The 23,506-nt window shown below is 43.6% G+C and overlaps 1 protein-coding gene across 3 annotated transcripts in view; it reads left to right on the forward strand.

The window, feature by feature from the left end:
- NFX1 (nuclear transcription factor, X-box binding 1) overlaps positions 1 to 16,989 on the forward strand; it is an 84,454-nt gene extending 67,465 nt beyond the window's left edge. For 2 of the 3 annotated variants that reach the window (XM_006143102.3, XM_027769806.1), the window contains 9 exons: positions 329 to 559; positions 1,361 to 1,434; positions 6,099 to 6,200; positions 7,232 to 7,273; positions 12,801 to 12,899; positions 13,480 to 13,546; positions 14,607 to 14,752; positions 15,477 to 15,581; positions 16,719 to 16,989. In XM_006143102.3, the coding sequence (XP_006143164.1) occupies positions 329 to 559; positions 1,361 to 1,434; positions 6,099 to 6,200; positions 7,232 to 7,273; positions 12,801 to 12,899; positions 13,480 to 13,546; positions 14,607 to 14,752; positions 15,477 to 15,581; positions 16,719 to 16,791 (939 nt within the window). In that variant the 3' untranslated portion in view covers positions 16,792 to 16,989. Of the gene's footprint in view, positions 1 to 328; positions 560 to 1,360; positions 1,435 to 6,098; positions 6,201 to 7,231; positions 7,274 to 12,800; positions 12,900 to 13,479; positions 13,547 to 14,606; positions 14,753 to 15,476; positions 15,582 to 16,718 lie in introns of those variants that run through there. The other variant, XR_003548507.1, reaches the window with a different exon arrangement.
- The last annotated feature ends 6,517 nt before the right edge of the window (positions 16,990 to 23,506 follow it).

Below are 23,506 nucleotides of genomic sequence, written 5' to 3' on the forward strand. Positions count from 1 at the left end.
TGCCACTCTGTCTCTCTCTGTGTCTGGCGAGCACACGCGCCCTATAGTGAAAAACCGCTCAAAATAAATAAATAAATAAATAAATAAATAAAATTTTAAAAAGGGAAAGAAAAAAATAGTCAAGTAATGTGAAGAGGGGATGACTCGCGCCCGGCGTGAGTTTTAACCCCCTGGTCCAGGATTTGGACTGCAGTCAACTGTGTGGGAGTCCAGCAGCATAACTACTAATGCTATCTACTGGTCCCATTCAGCATGCTTTTAAGAGGAGGTTAAAACTTAGCCTAAATCCCATGCAGAGATGAGAATTGGCTATTTCTATCTCTCCTAGTTACGAAGCAACATCCCCTGTCACCTGGTTGATATCTCTTGCGGATTACCCTGCAGTGCCATGCTACCATGTGGAATACACAAGTGCCAAAGACTCTGTCACAAAGGAGATTGTTTTGTGGATGAGGCCTGCAAGCAGCCCTGCACCACCCCCAGAGCTGACTGTGGCCACCCCTGTATGGCGCCCTGCCACCCTACCTTGCCCTGCCCTTTGACTGCTTGTAAAGCCAAGGTGGGTATTCCTGTCTCCAGGTAGTGTATTGACCATGGATCTGGGACTGCTAGTGGGTCCAAAACTGTCTGCAGTGGCTTCTGGTCATTCATCTTATCAGGGGATCATTGGTTGCAAGGAACTTCCATTTAAGTTAGCAAGAGAAATGTGGCACAAATTGTATAAATTTCTGTCTGCCTAGCCTTTTCTAATCATTTAGCAGGTACCTATTGCCACCTGACCATCTCTCTCATCTCTCTTATATCAAATTCTGAGTATCTACTTTGTTTATTCAACAGATATATAATGTCTATTTATATAAGACATTCTGAAAGTTCTGGGGTTAAATTAGTGAACAAGAGACACATGGTCCCTTAAAATTAGATGGGACAGATACTCACTCAATGATTATTCAGATAATTATGATTACGGTGTTGTGGAGGAGTACTTACACCTGCAGAGGGTGCTGTGAGAGCATGTAAATGGGAATCTTAGCCGGAAGTAAGGGATATAGCAAGGCCCCCTGGGGGGAGTGAAAGGAAAGGGGTGAGGCAGAGTTGACTAGGCCACAGTTGGGCCTGAGTCAAATGTCCACGTCTGGTTTAGTAGTAGAAAGGAATACTATTGACAGGGCACTTCCTCCCTGGCATGTCAACTACCATGTTGTCAATTTGCCCATGTGGTTAGTTTCTTCCCTCCTGGAGGGTGGTTGGTCACTGACTACTCTGCCACTGTTTGATTTGAAAGAGACTTTAAATGTGACGCTTCTTTATTCACATGGCTCTTAGATGCTGAAGTTGCCTCATGGTAATCTTATTTTAGGTAGAGCTACAGTGTGAATGTGGACGGAGAAAAGAGATGGTGATTTGCTCTGAAGCATCCAGTACTTATCAAAGGTTAGTGCTGTTAACTGTTAATAATTGGTAGAAACAATTGAACAATTGGTTCCAGTGATCCAGTTCAAGTGATGGCTCTTTGTGCCTTTTCTAAAGGTTGGAAAATTTGGGATGTTTTGTTTTTTTATGAGAGAGAGAAAGAGAATGTGTGTGTGCATTGGGGGGAGGGAAAAAGGAGATACTTTTCACAGGATCTCACCGTGTTTAGTGATCCTTCCTGCCCCAGCCTCCCAGTTAGCTAGGACCACAGACATGCTGCTATGCCTCGCCTGTTTTAGGCTGGACCAGTAACTGAACCTGGGCCTTCTGTGGCTAGGGCTGAAAAATTTGTTAAATAAATTTTTTAAAATCTGGTTTCCTGGGCCAACCTGTGGCCTGGTGGTCATGAAGCTGGATTGCATGCATGGCAGACAGTACAGCTCAAGTCCTGAACCCAGTGGCTCGAAGAAGAAACCAGGCACATGAGCGCATGCATACTCAAAATCCCAAAAGGAAGGAGAGATCTCAGAGAAGGGATTGCACCATGACAATTCCCTATAGAAAGGGGGTGCTTTCTCACTTTTTTTTTTTTTTTGAGAGGTTTTTGCTATAGGACGTGTGCGCTCGCCAGACAGAGAGAGACAGAGAGACAGAAAGCGAGAAATCACCCCTCAGGGGGGATGGGACGTATGCACGCGTGCCCAGTGTGAGTTTAAGCCACCGGGTCCACGACTTGAACTGCGGTTGACTACGTGGGAGTCCAGCGACATAGCCATTACTCTAACTGCTGATCCCTCACTTTTTCTATCTCTATCTTTGTCTCTGTCTCTCCAGCAAGCACTAGCACCCTCTGGCAAATTAAAAAGGAAAAAAATAATCTGGTTTCTCTGGTTCAAAGAAAAAGTGCTGGTTTATAGTACCATTTTCTTTCTAACCTTTTTGTTTCTCCTCATTCTTCCTCTCTCTTTTCCCCTTTTGGTCTCATTATACCATTAAATAAGAAAGGAAGATATCCTGAAGAGAGGATCATACCATTTGTCAGTAGCACAGGCAGAGCTGTGTCCTATTGCCCTCTCTAGGTATGGAGGTTTCTAGTTGTTCTATGAGGTATCTTTGTAGACTCCTGAAGTCTTGGGACCTGTGTGGTCATACAGGGTTCTGAATGCATAAGAGATGCTAGGGTATGAGTGATTGTATGCATTTCTGATTAGAGATGGAGGTGTGCCTTAGATGTAGGACATTAAGGGTATGTAGACATCAGGACCATTCAGTAGCATAGTGGTTAAGGCAGCTGGATCCCACACAGCCAACTGTGCGGTTCAAATCCCCAGTCCTGTGGCTTGGAAAACACACTGGGCACATGTGTATACATGCCCAAAATCTTGAGAGGAGTGTGGAGGAGAAGGGATTGCAGCATGGCCTTCCTCATGGCAAGGAGGGGTGCTTTTTTTTTTTCTCTCTCTAGTGAGCAAATGTGCCCTATAGCAAATGTTTTAAAAGTATGTGGACATCAGAGCATCTGTATTTGAAAACGTACTGAGTGCCAGGCATTGTTCTGAGTGCTCAAGGGGTACTTAGGAATTGAATTACCTTACCATGTCCCATATAGTGTTTAGAATTTAACTGAGAAAAGACAGAAACATGTAAGGCTTCATAATGGATGGTCTTCTGGGGCCTTAAAAACTGTCGTATATGGGACCAATAGATGGCATAATGGCTACGTTGCCAGACTCCTACAGATTCGACCACAGTTTGAGTCCCTGACCCGGTAGCTTAAAACCTCATGCAGGGATATATTGAACTCGTGTTGGAAGAGGCAAGTCGAGTCTCAAAATAGAGGAAAAACCACTGCCTGGTCACCCCCAGCCCAACTCCAGCTGTCGCTGACACCACCAGGGGGAGGAAAGTCATGATCCAAAGGAACCAGAGAAGTTGAGAAAACTGTTTATTGGTGGTCTGAGCTTTGAAACTACAGGTGAGAATATTTTGAGAAATGGAGCATGCTCACAGATTGTGTAGTACAAGAGACCCACGAACAAAATGTTCCAGGGACTTTGGTTTATGACTTTTGTGTGGAAAAGGTAGATGCAGCAATGTGTGCTCAGCCACACAAAGTTGATGGGCAGCCTCTAGTGGAACCAAAGAGATGTTTCTAGAGAGGATTCTCCAAAGCCTAGAGCCCATCTAACAGTGAAGAAAATTTTTGTTGGTGGTATTAAAGAAGATACAGAAAAGTATAGTTTGAGAGACCACTTGAAAAAGTTTGGCAAGTTTGAAATCATGGAAGTTATGGAAGGTTGACAGAGTGAAAAAACAAGAGGATTTGCTTTTGTAACTTTTTTTTTTTGAGATGTTTTCGCTATAGGGCGCGTGCACTCGCCAGACAGATAGAGACATAGAGACAGAAAGCGAGAAATCACCCCCCAGGGGGGATGGTCACGCCGCAATCCCCTCTCCATTCTCCTCTCAGGATCTTGGGCACGCATGCACACGCGCCTGGTGTGAGTTCTAAGCCACCGGGTCTGGGACGCGAACCGCGGTCGACTACGTGGGAGTCCAGTGACATAGCCATTACGCTAACTGCTGGTTCCCTGTAACTTTTGATGATCATGATGTAATTGATAAAATAGCTGTTCAGAAATACTACACTATTGGGGCTGGCAAAAATACCACAGTATTACAGCCAGCAGGTGGCGTGGTGGTTAAAGGCACTGGATTCCCACATGGCCAACTGTGGTTCAAGTCTTGGACCTGATGACTTGCTTTCTAACTTTCCCTGTCTCTCTCTGGTCAAATTAAAAATTAATAATAACAAATGGAATCAAATAAATAAATAAATGTTTTTTAAAAATAAGGAAATACCTCACTATTAATGGGCATAATTGTGAAAAAGGCCCTTTCTCTTTTTTTTTTTTTTTTTTTGAGAGAGAGAGTTTTGCTATAGGGCGCATGCACTCACCAGAAAGAGAGAGACAGAGAGACAGAAAGCAAGAAATCACCCCTCAAGGGGAATGGCCATGCTATAATTCCTTCTCCTCCACTCTCCTCTTGGGATCTTGGGCATGCACGCACATGCACCCAGCGAGAGATTGAGCCACCGGTTCTGGAACTTGAACCGCCATCAACCATGTGGAAATGCAGTGACATAACCATTATGCCAACTGCTGGTCCTGAAAAAGGCTCTTTCTAAACAAGAGATGCAGTCCACTGGATCACAAAGGGTCATAGAGGTTATGTATTGTGGAGGAAACTTTGGAAGTGGTGGAGATAATTTTGGTCGTGGAAACTTTAGTGGAAGAGGAGGCTATGGTGATAGAGGTGGTGGCAGCAGAGGTTGTTATGGAGGAGGAGATGATAGTGGGTGTAATGAATTTGGAGATGATGGTGACAACTATGGTGGTGTTCCTGGTTATAGTAGTAGAGGTGGCTGTGGTGGGTGGTGGACCAGGATATGGAAACCAAGGTGGTGGCTATGGTGGCAGTGGTGGAGAATATGATAGTTATAATGAAGGGGTAAATTTTGGCTATGATGGCTACAGTGGTGGTGGACGCTATAATGATTTTAGAAGTTAGAGTGGACAACAACAATCAAATTATGGGCCCATAAAAAGGGCAATTTTGGTAGAAGAAGCTCAGGCCGTCCTTATGGTGATGGTTAAGGATAGAAGTGGTGGATATAGTAGCAGGAAGTTCTAAAAACAGCAGAAAAGGGCTACAGTTCTTTGCAGTAGAGAAAGCGAGGAGTTGTCAGAAAAGCTGCAGGTTACTTTGAGACAGTTGTCCCAAATGCATGAGAGGAAATGTAAAAATCTGCCACAAGAGAAATGATAATCCACAGTCAGAAAAGTTACTGCAGTTTAAACAGGAAACCCTTCTTGTTCAGGACTGTCATAGCCACAGTTTACAAAAAGTACAGCTATTGATTAATGCAATTAGATGTACATTACTGAGGTCTTTCATTTGTTATAGCTTTTTCTTTTTCTTTTTCTTCTTATTACATCAGTATATTGCCCTGTAAATTGTGGTAGTGGTACCGGGAATAAAAAGCTAGGAATTTTTAACTTTTCAGTATTTGTATAGTTCAGTTTTTCTACATTTTAGTACAGAAACTTTTAACAAAATGTAGTTTTGAAGGTGTTCCCTTATGAGTTAACAAGTAAAGAAGATCGTTGTTAATTATTTTGTATTAATTTTGCTAAAGTTAACTGTAAAGAAACACCTGCTGACTTGCAATTTAAGGGGAATCTATTCTTCCCATTTCTAAACCATGATATGAATAGGTGTTAATATGTGGACAGGATAGATATTTGTATGCCTACAATGTGTGTTTTAGATACATAGGATTGGGTATTTAAATTAGCATATTTGTGAATCTAATAGCATTAAGATTACCTTCAAGTAAAAAAATCTCAAAATTACTCAAAAAAAGAACCTCACACTGGGTGAGTGTGCATGCATGCCTAAGATCTCAGGAAGAGAAGGGGTTGTGGCATGGCCATCTCCCCTGGGGGGTGATTTCTTGCTCTCTGGCAAACACATGTGCCCTATAGCAAAAATCTGTTTCTCAAAAAAAAAAAAAAGTCATGTGGGGGATTTGCTTTGAAAGAGCTTTTCTGTATCCCTAGTGGAGAGATTCTTGTGAAACTGCAATGCCTCCTCTTTTCTTTTTTGTTTTTTAAATTCAGAATCGCTGCTATTTCCATGGCTTCTAAAATAACAGACATGCAGCTTGGAGATACAGTGGAGATCAGCAAGTTAATTACCAAAAAGGAAGTTCACCAAGCCAGGTAATTTTTAAAGCATGTATATATGCCTTCTTTCTCTGATTAGACTTAATTTCTGGAGGGTGAGAATCATTCATTTATCTCAGTTCTCTGCAGTAGAACCTCATGCACAAAGTAAATATGCAGCAGATGTTTGCTAGGAGCCTACACCCATTCTAACCTGGTGAGTCCTACTCAGGGTATAGCTAAGAACAGAGGAGATTTTTCCATGCCTCCTACTACTTCAGAGAGTAGCCAAAGGAAGCAAAGACCTGGATATGTCTAGTCTCCCACCCACGAGAGAAGAAAGACCTAGAGTTATGGCTGTGTCTCGAGAGGGAGGGGAAGCTATCAGAGTGGTACCTGGGGAGGATTTCGGGAGGTCTACCTGGTGACTCCTAGACACCCCAAATCCAGAGACCTACCCACATCTCCTAGGGAGGGACCGTATTCGGCCGTTCTAGATAAGAGCACAGGAGAGACAAGATTCTCAGGGCAGGAGGTGCTAGTGGAAGCTGAAGGGGCTACCTGGCCACCCAGGCTGCTTCCTGACCTGAAGGGAAGTTCTTCAACAAGAGTCTGCAGTGTTCAGGTTGACTTGAAGATTTTTTTGTTGAATAAAAGCTATAGGGACCAGCAGTTAGTATAATGGCTATGTGGCTGGGCTCCCCTGTAGTCGACTACAGTTCGAGTCCCAGACCCGACGGCTTAACCTCACACCGGGCACGTGTGCGTGCGTACCCAAGAGCCCGAGAGGAGAATGGAGGAGAAGGGATTGTGGCGTGGTCATCCCCCCTGGGGGGTGATTTCTCACTTTCTGTCTCTCTGTCTCTCTCTGTCTTTCTGGCGAGCACACGCGTCCTATAGCAAAAACCTTTCAAAAAGAAAGAAAGGAAGGAAGGAAGGAAGGAAGGAAGGAAGGAAGGAAGGAAGGGAAAGAAGAAAGAGAAAGAAAGAAAGAAAGAAAGAAAGAAAGAAAGAAAGAAAGAAAGAAAGAAAGAGCTGTAAAGCCTGTGCCTGTGCCTTGACTTTATTTTTCTCACTTTCTTATCAAGGCTGGAATGTGATGAGGAGTGTTCAGCCTTGGAAAGGAAAAAGTAAGTAGTTTAAACAACCTGTTATCTACTTTCCCTTGAGTTCTGTAAAATTAATGTGAGAGAGCAGCCCTTCAAGCATTTGCTCAGCACCTGCTCTGAGTCTTTTATTGCTATCTGATAGCAAAAGAAATGTGATCATGAACTGAGTTGTTTAAAGATAAACCACTCAAGTAATTTCAACATATTCCAGAAATCTGAGCTGTGTGGTTTGGGGCCTGTGGTTTTGGGCGTATGTGATGTAATCATCACATGCCACAACATACTTATTCAGGAACCAACCAACTTCCTGATTCCAACAGAGATCAATTTTTAAAAATGGTTAACAGATTTTTGGGTCAAACTACAATGTACACATAGGAGTTCAGAAATGTACAGATTGATTAATCATCACAAAGCCATGTAACCAGCAACACTATATCCAGCAACCTCGTTAAGAATAGAAAATTACCAGAACTCTCTCTTTACTCTACAAAGATATAACCTCTGTCCTGACTTTAATGCTTTAGATTAGTTTTGTCTGTTTTTGAACTTTATGTAAATAATGAAATCATACAGTTTTATCTATTTATTATTTAATTTCTGGAAGAATAGGGAGAGAGAAAGAGAAAAGCATCTCCCCGTGGGTTGTGATCACACTACAGTGCCTTTCCTGTTTTTCTTTCCCATCAAGGTGCTGAGTACACACCTGCATACCTGGCATATTCATGTTTTTCAAGCCCCTGGGGCCTGGGTTTGACCCAGTGAGCAGTGTAGGATCTGGCTCTCAATGCACAGTGCTTAACCTTGGTGCTACAGGGCTGACCCTAATTTTTATCATTTTTGTCTGTCTTTTACTGAATTTGTGACATTACTGTTGTTACACACTTGGTTCATTTTCATTCCTACATGATATTTTACTATATTAATATGTCATAATTAGACCAACCCTATAGCTTAGCAGGTGAGGGAGAAGAATCCTTACAGCTGACTCAAGTTTGAATCCTAGCCTCAGTGACTTGAAGCACACGCCAAGCATGTGTACATGTATGCCCACAATCCCAGTGGGATGGAGAAGTGGAGAGGAGACTGCAGCATGACCATATCCTCCTGGAGGATTCTGTTTCTCCCTCCCCATCCCAGCAAGTGCATACGTTCTCCAGCAATTACAAATAAAGAAAAATATCTAATTTATTAATTCTACCAATAATTAATATATTTGGTGTTACTATAATTGGGCTATTACAAATTTAAGAATTTCTCTTTTTTTTTTTTTTTGAGAAAGAGATTGTTGCTATAGGGTATGTGTGTTCACCAGAGAGACAGAAAGCAAGCAATCACCCCTCAGGGGGGTTGGCCATGCCACAGTCACTTCTCTTCCATTCTCCTCTTGGGATTTTGGGCACACATGCACACACACCCAGCATGAGTTTTAAGCTGTTGGGGCCAGGACTCAAACTGCGTTCTACTACATGAAAGTCTAGTGATGTAACCAGTACACCATCTGCTGGTCCCAAGAACATTCTTATTCTGATGTCATAGGAACATTTTAAAATATTTTACCCTAAATATTATGGTCATTATAAGTTATTTGGGGATGCACTGTTTTTTCTTTTTTGGGTTATTTTATTTTTAGTTTCACCAGAGGACACACACGCTCACTGAACAGAGACAATGAGGGAGAATCATGCCATAATCCCTTCTTCACCTCTCCCTCCTTTCAGGATTTTAGGCATGCATATACAATCACTCAGTGTGTTTTTTAAGCCTCCAGGTTCAGGAATCAAATGGACTCAGCCATTCAGGATCCAGTTACCTTACCCAGGCATTAGAGCTTCATTTATTTCTTCCATGAGAGAGGGAGAGGGACAGACACCCCTAATAAGGTCTTTATATCATGATCCTCCTTCCAGCCTCAGCCAGCTAGAATCACAGGCACATGCACAGACAGACCGTGCCTTGCAAACCCAGGACCTTCCCATATGGCCAGTACCATGGAGCATGGCTGCCATTACCACCACATCACCATGGGTAACCATGAGAATACTCTGGCAGTTTAAAGACCATTAATTCAGTGATTGGCAAACTTTGATTATAACAAAACAGAATGTTTACAGTTGGAGAATTTGTGGGAAAGACATATATGGATTCATTGTAATATTCTTATAACTAGTGTTTGAAAATATTTGCAAGATAAAAAGTTAAATAGAAACACAGACCAAGTATAGCCCTGTTTTACCTCAATATTTGAGTTTCAATAATTACAACAGCACTCCATACATATCTAAATATTTATTTCTTTTTCCTTTTTTTGATTGCCAGAGGGTACTTCTACTCTAGAGAGAGAGGAAGAACGCACCCCTCAGTGGTGTGTAGTTACATCAAATCCTCCGTTCCATCTTGTATATAGTAGTTAGAGCTAGCACTACAGAGTCAGATTGCTTGGATTTGAATCCTGTCTTCACAAATCACTTGAGCTTGGGCGAGTCACATATTTTTTCTAAGTGTTAGTTTTCTTTAAAAACAAATCTATGGAAATGGAGCCGATTCCATGGTGCAGCAACAACATGCTGTTCAAGAAAAACTAGACCTCACATAACAACTGCAGTTCAAATCCTTTACCTGGTGAGTGTGAAACATATCGATAAACATGTGGACCTAAGATGTGATAGTCTGAAGGAGTGGAGAAAGAGGATTGTGGCATGGCCAGACCCTGTGGGGGGTACCTTTCTCTCTCTCTCTCTCTCTCTCTCTCTCTCATGCACATACACATACTCTATCATGAATAAAGAAAAAAGTTTTTTAAATCTGTGAAAATCATGATAATAATAGTATTTATTTTCCAGAATTGTTGTGAAACTAAGGATAATATTAAAAGGCTCTTACAAACCAGCAGATGCTGTGGTGGTTAAGACGCTAGATCCCTCATGGCTAACTTCGCAGTTCAAGTCTTGGACCAGGTGGCTTGAAAAACGCACTTGGCACATATGTGTGTGTGCACAAAATCCTAAGAAGAGAAGAGATTGCAGCGTGACCATTCTCCCAGGGGGTGATTTCTCACTTTCTTTCTCTCTTTCTCTGTGTCTGTCTCTAGCTCTCTCTCTCTGGCAAATGCATACAACCTATGGCAAAAACTCTTTAAAAATAAGAATATTCTAACCAGCTCTGTAGCCTAGTAGGTAAGGGAGCTGGATCCCACATGGCCAACTACAGTTTGAATCTTGATCCCTGCAGCTTAGAAAATATACCAGGTATGTGTGCATTCATGCCCAATAACCTTGACAGGATGGAGAAATAACGGAGAAGAGATTGTGGCACGATGATGTACCATTGGGGGTTTTCTCTCTCTTTCTGTGTCTCTCCTCTGGCAAGTACACTCAGCCTCTTGCAATTGGAAAAAAAAAAGAAGAAGAAGAAAGTAGGAAAAAGAAAACCCTATCTGAAGTTATATATATTTCTATTGCAGAAATAAAAAACTGACATGCCAAATTCAGCCCACAGACAAGTTTTAATTTAAGTTTGAATTGGTGGCCAAGTAATGAAAACATAAGAAGAACTCCCCAACAAATTATCTTGAAACTTGAAAATTAAGCCTTTCTTGAAAGATTGAAAAAAATCTAGTAATGATGATGAACCAGATTTTTATGGGCATTGAACTTACAGGGGACCCTGTCTCAGTGTAAATGGAAATTACAGTAAAATGCTAAGCTGAATTCTATCTTTTTATTTGAAGGGGGAAAAAATCTGGGTGTTGTAAGATGCTGTGAGACTCAGTCACTGCTAGTTAGAGCATAGTCTGACAGTTTGGGAGACTACTTAGGCCACCACATTGGTCAAGAATCTAATGTTCATACCTTCTTAACAACACAGTTATAAGCATTTTTCAGGGAAATAATTTTAAAGGCTTTTTGCAGAAATAGTGTGCCACTTAGAATATTGAGAAACTGGGAAACTAATAAAGAAACCTGTAGGGGGACCAGCAGGTGGCATAACTATTACATTGCTGAACTCCCACATAGTTGACCGTGGTTCAAGACCCAGACCAGGCTGGGTGCATGTACATGCATGCCCAAAATCCCAAGAGGAGAATGGAGTAGAAAGGATTACAGCATGGCCATCACCCCTGGGGGTGATTTCTCACTTTCTGTCTCTCTGTCTCTCTCTTGTCATTCTGGCGAGCGCACATGCCCTATAGCAAAATCCTCTCAAAAAAAAAGAAAAAAAAAATCATGTCTAGTACATGTGCATGAATGCCCAGAAATCCTAAAAAGAGAATGGAAAAGAGGTTACAGCATGGCCATTCCCCCTGAGGGGTGCTTTCCCACTTTCTCTCTCTCTTCCTCTCCAGTTAGTGCACATACCCTATAGCAAAAACAAAACAAAACAAAAAAGGAACCTAAATGGGAAATGTTTAAGTAAATTATGAGATAAATGTAATTAGAAGATTATAAACTATTAAAACAGGTGTAAAACTGGGGCCAGCAGATAGCATAATGGTTACATCACTGGACTCCCACGTGGCTGACCACAGTTCAAATCCCAAACCTGGCAGCCTAAAACTCAGGCCAAGCACACATGTGCATGCGTGTCCCAAAATCCCGAGAGGAGAGTGAAAGAGAAGGGATTGCAGTATGACCATCTCCCTTAGGGGGGTGATTTCTCACTTTCTGTCTCTCCAGCAAGCACATGCACCCTATAGCAAAAATCTCTTTAAAAAAAAAAAAAGAAGAAGGTGTAAAAACCAAATAGTAATATGAGAAATGCTAATCACATAGGGGGCTTTACAAAGTTTTATGTGTACAACTAACCATTATTGAAGGGGGAGGGGATCTAAAAAAATTAATTAGAATGCTGTACTGGGGCTGGCTCCATGGTCTGGTGGACAAGGCAGCTGGATCCCATATGGCTGACCATGTGGTTCAAATCCCATCCAATCTAGCTTGAAAAATATTCAGGGTACATGTAATTGTATAGGGTACATGTAATTGCATGCCCAGAATCCTGACAGAATAGAGTAATGCAAGAGAAGGAATTGATTGCACTGTGGCCATGCCTTGTTGGGGAATGCTTTCTCCCTCTGTCTTTCTCTATCTGATGAGGGCACATAACCTTCTAGCAAATTAAAAAAAAAAAAAATGCAGTGGTTATGTTGTTAGTGGAATTCCATTATTTTCTAGATATTTTTGTGATAAGATATTAATTGTATATTTATGTGTCTATTTTATGTATCTTATGTTCAAGCCTCAGAGAAAGTCATCCCCTGACCATTCCCAGTGATTTCATATCCACAGCCTTCTCTTCCCCAAGTAGCCCAAGTCCCCAGTATTCAGCCCATGGCTTCCTCAGGCCCATATAGACCTACTTGGCTTGTTTTCTCCTATGAAGACAGTACCACCTCTTGCCCCAAGTTGTTCTTTAACAATCTAGTTTATTGAGATGAGATCATTCATGTATGAAGAATTGAGGACATGGTAGGCAGATGTCTGGTGCTACAAGATAATTTCCTTCCCTATCCTTTCCTTTTATGTGCATACCTCTCTCTCACTTCCAGGAGGTTAGCAGAGGCATTTGATATCAGTGATGATTCTGATCCTTTCAATATACGTTCTTCAGGATCAAAATTCAGTGATAGTTTGAAAGATGAAGCCAGGTATGTACTCTGTTACCTACTTTCTTAATTGTGCTTTATGAGAGCATTTAGTCTTTTTTTAGTAGTTATCTAATATGTATCCCTCCTGCGATTAAGCCAATCGAGTTTATTTACCTGTCGTAAGAGATTTTATGTTGTTTTTTCTTGGGTTCTTAAAACTGTCTCCTTGAAGAACTGCATTTGGGCTTCTGGTGGGAAGTGGCCCCTCAGATAGGTACTTGATCCTACGAAGGGCTGAACTAAACTGAACGGAAAGATTTCTGGGCTGCTCACCAATTCTTCCCCCCTGGGCCTCACAGTCACAGGGTCCTCACTTGGGAGAATAACATTTTTTATTTTTCTCTCGTCTTCCTAGCCTTCTGATGGCTGTTCTTTCTGACTTCATCTCTTTTCTCACATATGTTTTCTCTTCTCCTCCTTTGTTTCAGCACAGTTAATCTGTTATCTGTCAGTTCCTGACCTCTGTGGTTTCTCTGCCAACATTGTCCCTTGTCTGCACTGTATGGGCAGAAGGTGGGTGGATGGGGCTCCCAGAGGGGCAGGAATAGATTAGATTAACTGTGGTCATTTCTCATTTCAGGAAGGACTTGAAGTTTGTCAGTGACATCGAAAAGGAAATGGAAACGCTTGTGGAGGCTGTGAATAAGGTTAAAGTCAAAATATCTAGCTGGACATTTCTTTAAGATCAGCTTGATGGGGAAAAAAAAACCAGATCTCAGAAACACTGTAGGAAAAAGTCACAACTTCCATGAGGATCCTTATCTTTCCCAAAAGCCCAGCCATTTTAATATATACCAAATACTGTCCTGGTTTGGTCATTGCAATAAAGATAAAGTCAAATTAAGTATAAATTAGAAATCCTAGTTCAGTATCTAATGGGTGAAGAAACTCTGGATGAGGGGGCTCAACAGTGATAGGCGAATAGCTGTGTGGGCTCCTTAGGAAAACAGAAGACTCTTGGATCACTGAAGGGCTAGCGTATTATAGAGCACACTGCTTTATTACCCCAAGGGTAATAAAGAGAATGAGATCCTGTCCCTGACACAGCCAGGGATGTCGAGGAGGTAGGTTTAAGTGAAAGGTCTTTCATTTAGGCAGAAGCAGCCAGTGCTGCATTGGCTCCCTCTTCATTCACTGGGGACTGTGAGTGAGGTCAGGATAGCTGATTTAGCCCCATGTCGAATGATGATGGCTTTTCTTACCACTTTCTTCCTTGTGCTCATCCTACTCCCTTCTCTTCCTCCCTTCTGTTACCACTTCCCAGCAGAACACTGACACAGAGAAAATGGAAGCAAATGTATTTCTGATGTGTGTCTATCTGCATACACTTAGAAATGAGATTTTCTTGTTTATTAAGTCTTCAATTTAGTCATTTCTTGAACATATCACGTATCCCCCACTGTTGGGCCCCCTCGGGCAGAATGATTACACTGTCCACCTAAGTCTTGGTTCACCAGCCCTTTGTTCTCAACCTTGTTCAGCCACTGCTACTGTGGTTCACCAAGCAGATGAAAGAAATGCATCAGTTCCCCTTTTCCCAAACCCTTCTGGGCGGGCTTGGCAGTTATGAAATGCCATACACATTAGGCCTTTCAAATTCAGTCACCTTTTCTTGATCCAAGATGTTGTTGAGTGGGATGGGCAGTTGTAATTGTTTGCTGTTTTGAGGATGATGGTACCAATCAGTCCTCTCTTCCTTCAATACAGGGAAAGAATAGTAAGAAAAGCCACTGCTTCCCTCCCATGAATAGAGATCACCGCCGGCTCATCCACGACCTGGCCCAAGTTTATGGCCTGGAGAGTGTGAGCTATGACAGTGAACCAAAGCGCAATGTCGTCATCACTGCTGTCAGGTGAGTATGTTGCTGTCATTGGAGTAACTCCTCAGGAGGGCAAAGTAACCCTGGAAGGAGAGTCTGTCAATATTTTCTTTCCTTACTTCCTCTCTCCCTCTAAAGAATAGTTGGAAAATCTGCTCCTCTGAGACACCCATTCTAAGCTGATCTAAAGGTCTGAGCCAGAGAGCAAAAGCCCATGCCTCAGTCCATAGGGCAGACAGATGGAAAGTACATAGTCCTCTTGTCTGCCCAGATCCACGGCAGACGCTGGAGGTAGCATTTCCACCAGCAGAGAGATGCCTGCCCATCACATCTGTCCCTTTTCTCTTTCTATGTCCTTTTTCTCCTGACCTCTCCCTGGCTTTGTCCTCCTGGTATGTTAGAAACAATCAGAATGCTAGACTCTGGTGCAAGGAGTCCCTGTAAATAGTGTTTTGCCATCAAAGGAAATTTAAAAAGTAATATGCACCAGAAAAGGACAGGGAAGACCTACAATTACTGTCAATAAGAACTTCCCAATGAAGAACACTCAAGTGTGACATGAGAGGAAACAGGCAACAGAATCAGCAGAGGTGGGTGGAAGGGACAGGGAGTTAATACAGGTGGCCACACCTGCGAGGAGAAAGGTCATATCAGAGTACTTAGCAGTGTCACAGTGCCAAAGTCCTGAACTGAGTTCCTGTTGTCTATCTCCACGAACAACTCTAACTTCTAAACACTTTGTGTTTTGCTTTATCAGAGGGAGGTCCATTTGTCCTCCTACCACATTGACAGTTGTGCTTGAAAGAGAAATGCAGACACGGCCTCCGCCACCAATTCCTCATCACAGACATCAGACAGACAGGTAAGGATTCGTCAGCTGCTTTCCTATTCAGAGATGACAGCATGGGCTGAACTGCCCTGGGTTCCACCAGCTTCTGGTGGCCTTCTCAGACCTGGCCCTGGGGTGCCATGTTTAAATATGTGAGGTTTGACTAGGTGTCAGACACATTTCTTTATGGCAGAGGGGTCCTGTGTTTGTTATGCCAGATTCCACTCCAGGGGGCGGGATCACTGGACATCATATTCATGGTACATATGGTGACACTGGGAGGTAGATTCAGTCTGTCACACCAGATGATTTAGGGCTGGAGCATCACTGTTAACATTAGTTACTCTGAAGGTGGAAGTGGGATTTGGGGTAAGAATTGGCAGTGAAGGAAGTGAGAAGGACTTTTTATGTTTTGCTCTGTCTACTTCTGTATGGTTTGAATCATTTTTACAACAAAAACATATTCATGATTTAGAAAGATAACCAACTTAGGAAGGAGCAAGTCTGCCAGATATTTTCTCAGACAAGAGCAGAGAAGGAGCACCATCTGTTCTTTTCTTCCTCTCCTCTGTCAGGAGGGAAGCCCACCTGCCCTGCTGTGACCAAGGCAGCATGGTTGACAATTAACCAGAAGTCCAAGTAGTTTCTCTTTGTGCTTGTTGCCCAAGCCTCAGAAAGGGTGGTTAGGGCAGTTTGCAGGTCACCATGAAGGTTATAGCAGTTGGTGCTCCCATGAGACAGTACAGAACAACAAGGTATTGCCAGTTGAGCTCAGCCTCAGCCAAGACCATTAAGGGCCACATAGCTCCCCAGGACAGCCCCTATGCACCGCTGGAAACATGCGTTCTGGTCAGCACAGTCTGATTGTCACATGGACAGTGTTGGAAGTATGTGGGATATTCCCAGACAGTGCCATAGCCATGTCTAGTACCACTTAGATGTAAACATGTGGAGTCAGTGGCCTGTTTATGCCATGCTGTCTTTGTTCCCCTTGTCTTGCTTTCTTTTGGTATAAACCTTCATTATGGAAGATTTTAACAATTACCAGTTTACGTTTGCTCCACTAGCTTATCAAAACTTCACAACTGGTAAATCAGCTAAGCCTTAACTTTCTGAAGTTCTGTATCTGCTTCCTTCAAAGAGATTGATCACTCTTTGTTTGCTTTTCAGGAGTCCTGGGAGCAGTAATTTACAGAAAATAACCAAGGAGCCAATAATTGACTACTTTGATGTCCAGGACTGAGAAGATCATGATGCACTTAGATAAAAGAATAATTAGGTGTAGTGGAGACTCATTTGCCAGCAGATAAATCATGCTCATTCCCCACCACCTGATGGAATCACAGCCTCACATGTCTTGTACTGATACATCCAAAGCATGATTGTATCATAAATCCCCTTGTCTATTTCTGTCTATATAAAATGTTTCAGTATGGCCAGATCTCTGATTGTATGGTCACTAGGTATTGGGTTATATATTTAAAGAGGCTTCTCACACCATACTGTTCCAAGGACTGGGGAATATTTTTGAACTTTATTTGGGCAATTCAGAATTTTAGATCAAAACTGGCTTTATGACCCTTAGTCATAGCCTCAGTTATCCCTCCTCCTAAAGATGCCTAAACTATCACATGAACCTTACTTTTTATTCAAATTTATCATAATCTTCAGAAAGGCACAAGCACTGTTTTTTGCCTGAAACACTGAACATTGAATTAGTACACTACATCTAGAATTACACATGTTGATCTAAACCTGCCATCTTCTCAAAGTCTTGCCAGAAATCTCTCATAGATCTATCTAGCTAAACGTATTTTAGTAGTTCCCAATTACTGTTTGTTCTAGACCTAGGAGAGAAGTCAGGTTGATTTACAGAATTTCATTTTCTTAAATCCTTGGTTCCTCTCATACCACATCACAGCCTGTCCAGGTTAGTCCTCCACCATGATGATACAGAACAAGCTCATCTTTCTGCCAGATTTTTGCTGTGGCCTCTGTGAACTGGCCAGTTTATCCCTAATTCCTCTCTGATTGAGAAAGAGTTTCATTTAAACAGCTATCCTGTGTTGATTTTTCCTAGGCCTTCAGCACCTATATTGGCTCTGTCTCTGAGCTCTAGACTTTTGTTGACTATTCAAAGAAGTATGGACAGTCCAGGGCTGATGCCTCACAGCCCACTGGAGGCATTCTTCAGGCTCCTCTAAGGCAGGTGGGTCACCAGTTAACTTTAGTTTGGCCCTCATTCTGTTGGTACCTCTTCAGTGTGGAGACCTGCCTTCTACCAGCTTCCTTCCACTCCAGAAAAGGTCATGAGCCCCAGAGCAGTGGAAGGAGATTTGAGAAGCAGAGGTGCCCTGCGGTCTTCACCCAGACAGAATGCTTTGAAAGACATCAGATACACCAGCAAGAACAGGTGACTACAGGGAAGAGACAGAAAATAAGAACCACTGCAGTCCCATGTAGTGCAGGGCCAGTGGCCCACGTACAGTAGGAAGCCCATGAGAATCTATTACATCTTTCAAGCAGTGGATTCAGTGGCTGTGTTGAACATGCGAGAGCATCTCAGACTCAGCAAGGCCACCTGAGTTCTAGCTCTGCCACATAACAACTTGCCACTTGATAGAACTAAAGTTTCAGCCACCTCACTGGGTTGTTGTGAGGGTAAATGAATGACATATGTGGAGGTGGCTGGTCAATCATAGTTTTTCAAAGTCATAGAAATGATACTTGATATCTAGAAAATATATTTTTTCATTCACTATAATGCTAACCAAGTAGAAGTTATGGATTACTGAACAGTCTCTTCTGGTGAATGTTTATAAGCCCACCGTGTGCCAGCTTTTTGCTTGGGCTGTGAGAAGCAGACATAGCCTGTTCTCTTATAGTTAGTAATCCAAGGTGGACACCTAGTAAGCAATTTTTTTTCTTTTTTTTTTGAGAGAGATTTTTGCTAGAGGGTACATGTGGTCGCCAGAGAGACAGCAAGAATCATCCCCCCACAAAGGCCATGGCCACACCACAATCCCTTCTCCGTTCTCAGGATTTGGGGCATGCATGTACACGCACCCAGTGTGAGTTTTTAAGCCACTGGGTCCCAGACTTGAACCACACACAGTCAGCCTTGTGGGAGTCCAGTCCATTATGCCATCTGCTGGTCCTGCAAATTTTTTTTACCTTTGCCAGAGAGCCTACATGCTCACCAGCATGAGAGAGAGAAGGCATCCCACAATGGGGCATGGTCACATGCCCCTTCCCCGTTTATCCACCCTGTTGGGATTTAGGGCATGCACACACATTTTTCAAGTTGTGGGGCTTGGTCTAGAATCATGTAGTCAGCCATGTGAGATCCAGCTGCTCTGACCACTAGGCCACAGAGCCAACCCTTGAGCAAATGTTTTTAATGGAATTAGTTCATCTAGCACAAATAGGTACTTAATCTGTTGTTAAAAGCCAAAGAAGTTGGGACCAGCAGTTAGTGTAATGGCTATGTCGCTGGACTCCCATGTTCGTTGACCACAGTTCGAGTCCCAGACCCAGCAACTTACATGTGCAAGTGTGCCCAAGATCCTGAGAGGAGAATGGAGGAGAAGGGATTGTGGCGTGGCCACAATCCAAGTGATTTCTCACTTTGTCTCTCTGTCTCTCTCTAGTGACTGCACACGCCCTATAGCAAAATACTTCTTAGAAAAAAAAAAAAAAGAGCAGAAGAAGTTGTGGCCAGCAGGTGGCCTGGTAATTAAGGGCACTAGACTTCCACATGGCCAACCAAGGTTCGAGCCCCAAATTTGGTGGCTTGCTTTCTCACTTCCCATCTCTCTCTTTCTCTCTGTGTCTCTCTCTGGTCAAATTAAAATAAATAAATGAATAAATAAAATTAACAGCAGTTGGCATAATGGCTATGTCGCTGGACTCCCATGTAGTCGACTGTGGTTCCAGTCCTAGACCCAGTGGCTTAAACTCACACCAGGTGCATGTGCGTGCATGCCCAAGATCCCCAAAGGAGAATGGATTGCAGACAGCATGGCCATCCCCCCTGGTGGGTGATTTCTCGCTTTCTGTGTCTCTGTCTGTCTCTGGCAAGTGTGTGCGCCCTATAGTAAAAACCTCTCTGAAAAAAAAAGCTGAAGAAGTCGAGGTCGGTTCAGCTGGTGACATGGTAGCTAAGGCAGCTAGATCCCACATGGCTGACTGTAGTTTGAGTCCTAGAACACAACAGCTTGAAAGACATGCCAGGTGTGTGTGTGTGCACATGTCCAGAATCCTAAGAGGATAATAGAGGAGAAGGGATTACAATGTGGCCTTCCCCCCGGAGGTGCTTTTTTACTTTCTCTCTCCATCAAGTACATGAGCCCTGTAACAAACAAAAGTTACTTATTTAATTTTTTTAAAAGCTGAAGAGGTTTAAAAGGAGTATTTTGCAAAGTTGTGATAGGAATGAGATAGCTTTCATTGTTGGAGAAGGACACATGGGTGGGGAAGGAAAATAGGCAAAAGCGTTTAAGCTGAGACTCAAGATGGTAAGGCTGCCATTCAGAAAAGGAAAGAGGTATACCTCGTGAAGATAGACAGCATGAGACGGGCACTAGCACTGTGGTTTATGGCGGGTTTGAGAAAAGATTAATTATCAACTAATCAAGACAACTGGAGAGAAGGCATTGAGGCTGGAAAGGAAGTTCATGGACTTCCACTGGGAGCCACTGAAGAATCAAACAGAGTGGCATGACTGGATTTATGACCCAGAGTAGAAATCAGCCAATATTTCTATAAGAGGCCTGGTAGGAAATATATTAAACTTTGTGAGACAGTTTCTGCTGCAGTTCCCTAACTTTGCCATTGTCATGTAAAAGCAATAGACAATCCATAAATGAATAAGCATGGCTCTGTTCTTTTTATTTGTTTTAATTGCTAGGACATGTGTGCTAACCAAAGAGAGAGGAAGGTCATGGTCACACCACAGACCCTTTCTTTCCATCCCATCAGGGTTTTAGGCACTTGTACACAGTATTTCTTATGTTTTTCAAGTCACTGGGGCCAGGATTCAAACCGGGATCAGCCATGTAGGATCCAGCTTTCCATCCACAGCACTTAACCATCACACTATTCTTTTTGGGGGAGAGGTAGGGGAGAGGATGGAGAGAAAAGATTTTTGCTATAGGGCACTTGCACTCTCCGAAGAGACAGCAAGAATCATCCCTGGGGGGATGGCCACGTTGCAGTCCCTTCTCCATTCTCCTCTCAGGATCTTGGGCACACACACACACACACACACACACACACACACACACACTTCTGGCGTGAGTTTCAAGCTGCTGGGTGAGGTCCAGGACCTGAACCGCAGTCAACTATTTGGGAGTCCAGCAACATAACCATTATGCCATCTGCTGGTCCCAACCACCAAGCTATTCTAGTAATACTATTTATAGCACTGAAATAAAAGATGTATTTTTTACATGTCACAAAGTATTGTTTTATTTTCTCTCCAATTTAAAAATTAATCTTTGCTCATGAGTTGTACAAAAACAGGCCGCAGGTTGGAGTTGGCTATGGATCTTAGTTTGCCTCCCTTGTCCTACAACAGTCTCAGGCAGAAGTGTGTAGAAGGGATCAGAAGGCTATTTTTAGGCAAGAAGCCCAGCCACAGGCTGCAAAGTGATCTAAGTGAGAAAGAATGAAGGTGGTGTGAGTTGGCACTGCAGAGACAAGAGATTAAGATCAGGGAGGTGAAATAGGATGCCAGGGGTGAGCAGGAGAGCTAGTCCCTCTCAGATCACCAAAAGAATCCCAGGGCCCCTCAGCAAGGCTGGCTGCTTCTCATGGGTGTGGTGGATTCTTCACTGAGCAGGAGTGGATTTTATGTGAACATAGACTAAAGGGAGGCAATGCTGCGTTCTCCCCATTCATGGAGGAACCCAGTAGGTACCAGGACCCCAGGCTGTTGCTCCCTGAGAATCAAGCAGCATCTTCTCCTCCCCCTCCAGCCCCACAATCTTTCAACAGGAGTTTCTTTATGGGCCAAAGATTTCCAGAAACCAACTTCTTATCTGGAATTCCCCCTGGCTTGTCTGGCAGGGCTGGGTCATCTCAATAGTGGTGCCTTCCTATTGTGCACTGGGGGATTGTAGAACTGTGGAGATGAAAGCAGGCCCTCCTGATGGCAAGGTCTGTGTGAAACAGCTCTGGATCCTGGTGACATGGTGGTTAAGGCAGTTGGATCCCGCATGGACCTGACCAGGCTAGAGAATAGACTAGAGAAAGGAAGGATTGTCAGCCTTGGGGAGAGTTGCAAAGTCTCAGTCAGCAGGTTGTGTAGATTTAGGTCTGGGGTAGTCTCCAGTGTGGTGCTGGCCTTGCTTCATGCTCAAAAGCCTGTTTCCCTACTGTACCTCCTCTTCTATAATGAGAGACAGTCTGGCCAGGCCAGCTCTTCATTTTCACAGACCTGCCTTCCATAAGTCCATACACACAAGTTCTGCCTCTATAACACACCATGTGGCCTCAGCACAGATGTTCCATACTATCTTCCATGACCTTTTAGAGCTTAAGGAACCCTGAGGATTCTCTAGGCCAGTCCAGCTCCTGAGCCTACAAAAGCCAAGCCCACGGAGACAAGCTCCCTGAAGCCACGTAGTGTGTGCCACATCAGGACAGGAGTCCAGTCCTTGGGTCCTCCAGGCTAGCAGCGCCAGGCACCACAAGGGGATTGCATCCTCAGGAAGAAGTGAGCCATTGCCCTCTCTGGCTTCTCCAAACAGAATTCACTTGGAAGTCATTCCCAGTGACCCAGGCTGCTCTTGGTTGGCCCCAGCCTCCTGGGAGCCTTGGGTGTGGAGAACCCAGCTGCAACTAGGATATCTGTTTTGCTGCCTTGGCTTGCTGCCCTTGGGAAGTTTACTTGCAAGGCCTGGGCATCAGTTTCTGCATCTATTGAGTAGGATAATGGTTCCTGCCCTTGGGCTGCCAGAGCCATTGTGAGTAGCGGGTAAATAGGGTCAGAGGCCAGGAGTATCTTCCAATGCCATATGGCATGTCAGCACAGTCAAGTGTCTGAAGCTCCCCACCAGGACAGTCTCTTGGGGTAACTTTAAGGAGAGAGGGAAGGAATAGAGCAGTGCTCGAGCTGCTCTGGCAAGGGTTGGGTTTTCTGTCACCCCCTCAGTCTCCTCACCCACTTCAAGCCGACACGTGAGGAAGAAGTCCTCATCTACCCACATTCCTAAGAATCGTTTCTAGCAGTAGGTAAAAGCTATTGAAGCCATGTGTGGTGAGCACTGTGTTCATCTCTTACTCCTCAAAACCCCATGAAATATGTATTATCCCCATTTGCCAGTGGGGAAACTAAAGGTTAGAGAAGTTAAGTGACTTGCCCAAGGTCATTCAGTGAATAAGAGAATCTGAAATTCCTCCCGGGTCTGTGTCCTCTTTGCTACACAGGCAGAGCAGGGGTGCTCCTACAGCTCATCTTAGAGATACTGGGGCAAGGTGGCTCAGCATGTCTGGACAAGGGAGGGAAGCTTTTTTTTTTTTTTTTTTTTTTTTACTTTGCTATAGGGCATGTGTGCTTGGGCGCATGCGCTCACCAGACGGAGAGAGAGAGAAAGCGAGAAATCCCCCCAAGGAGGATGGTCACGCCGCAATCCCTTCTCCTCTATTCTCCTCTCACAATCCCTCCTTCTCTATTCTCTCGGGATCCTGGGCACACATGCACACACGCCCGGCGTGAGTGTTAAGCCACTGGGTCCAGGACGTGAACCGCGGTCAACTATGTGGGAGTCCAGTGACATAGCCATTACGCTAACTGCTGGTCCCCAGGGAGGGAAGCTTTTAAACTATGTCCCAAAGCAAAAAAAAAAAAACACTAATAATCCCCCCTTCTCTATTCTCTCGGGATCCTGGGCACACATGCACACACGCCCGGCGTGAGTGTTAAGCCACTGGGTCCAGGACGTGAACCGCGGTCA

Source organism: Tupaia chinensis, unplaced genomic scaffold (genome assembly GCF_000334495.1).
Source record: "Tupaia chinensis unplaced genomic scaffold, TupChi_1.0 Scaffold000093_1, whole genome shotgun sequence".
NCBI classification, from domain to species: Eukaryota; Metazoa; Chordata; class Mammalia; order Scandentia; family Tupaiidae; genus Tupaia; species Tupaia belangeri.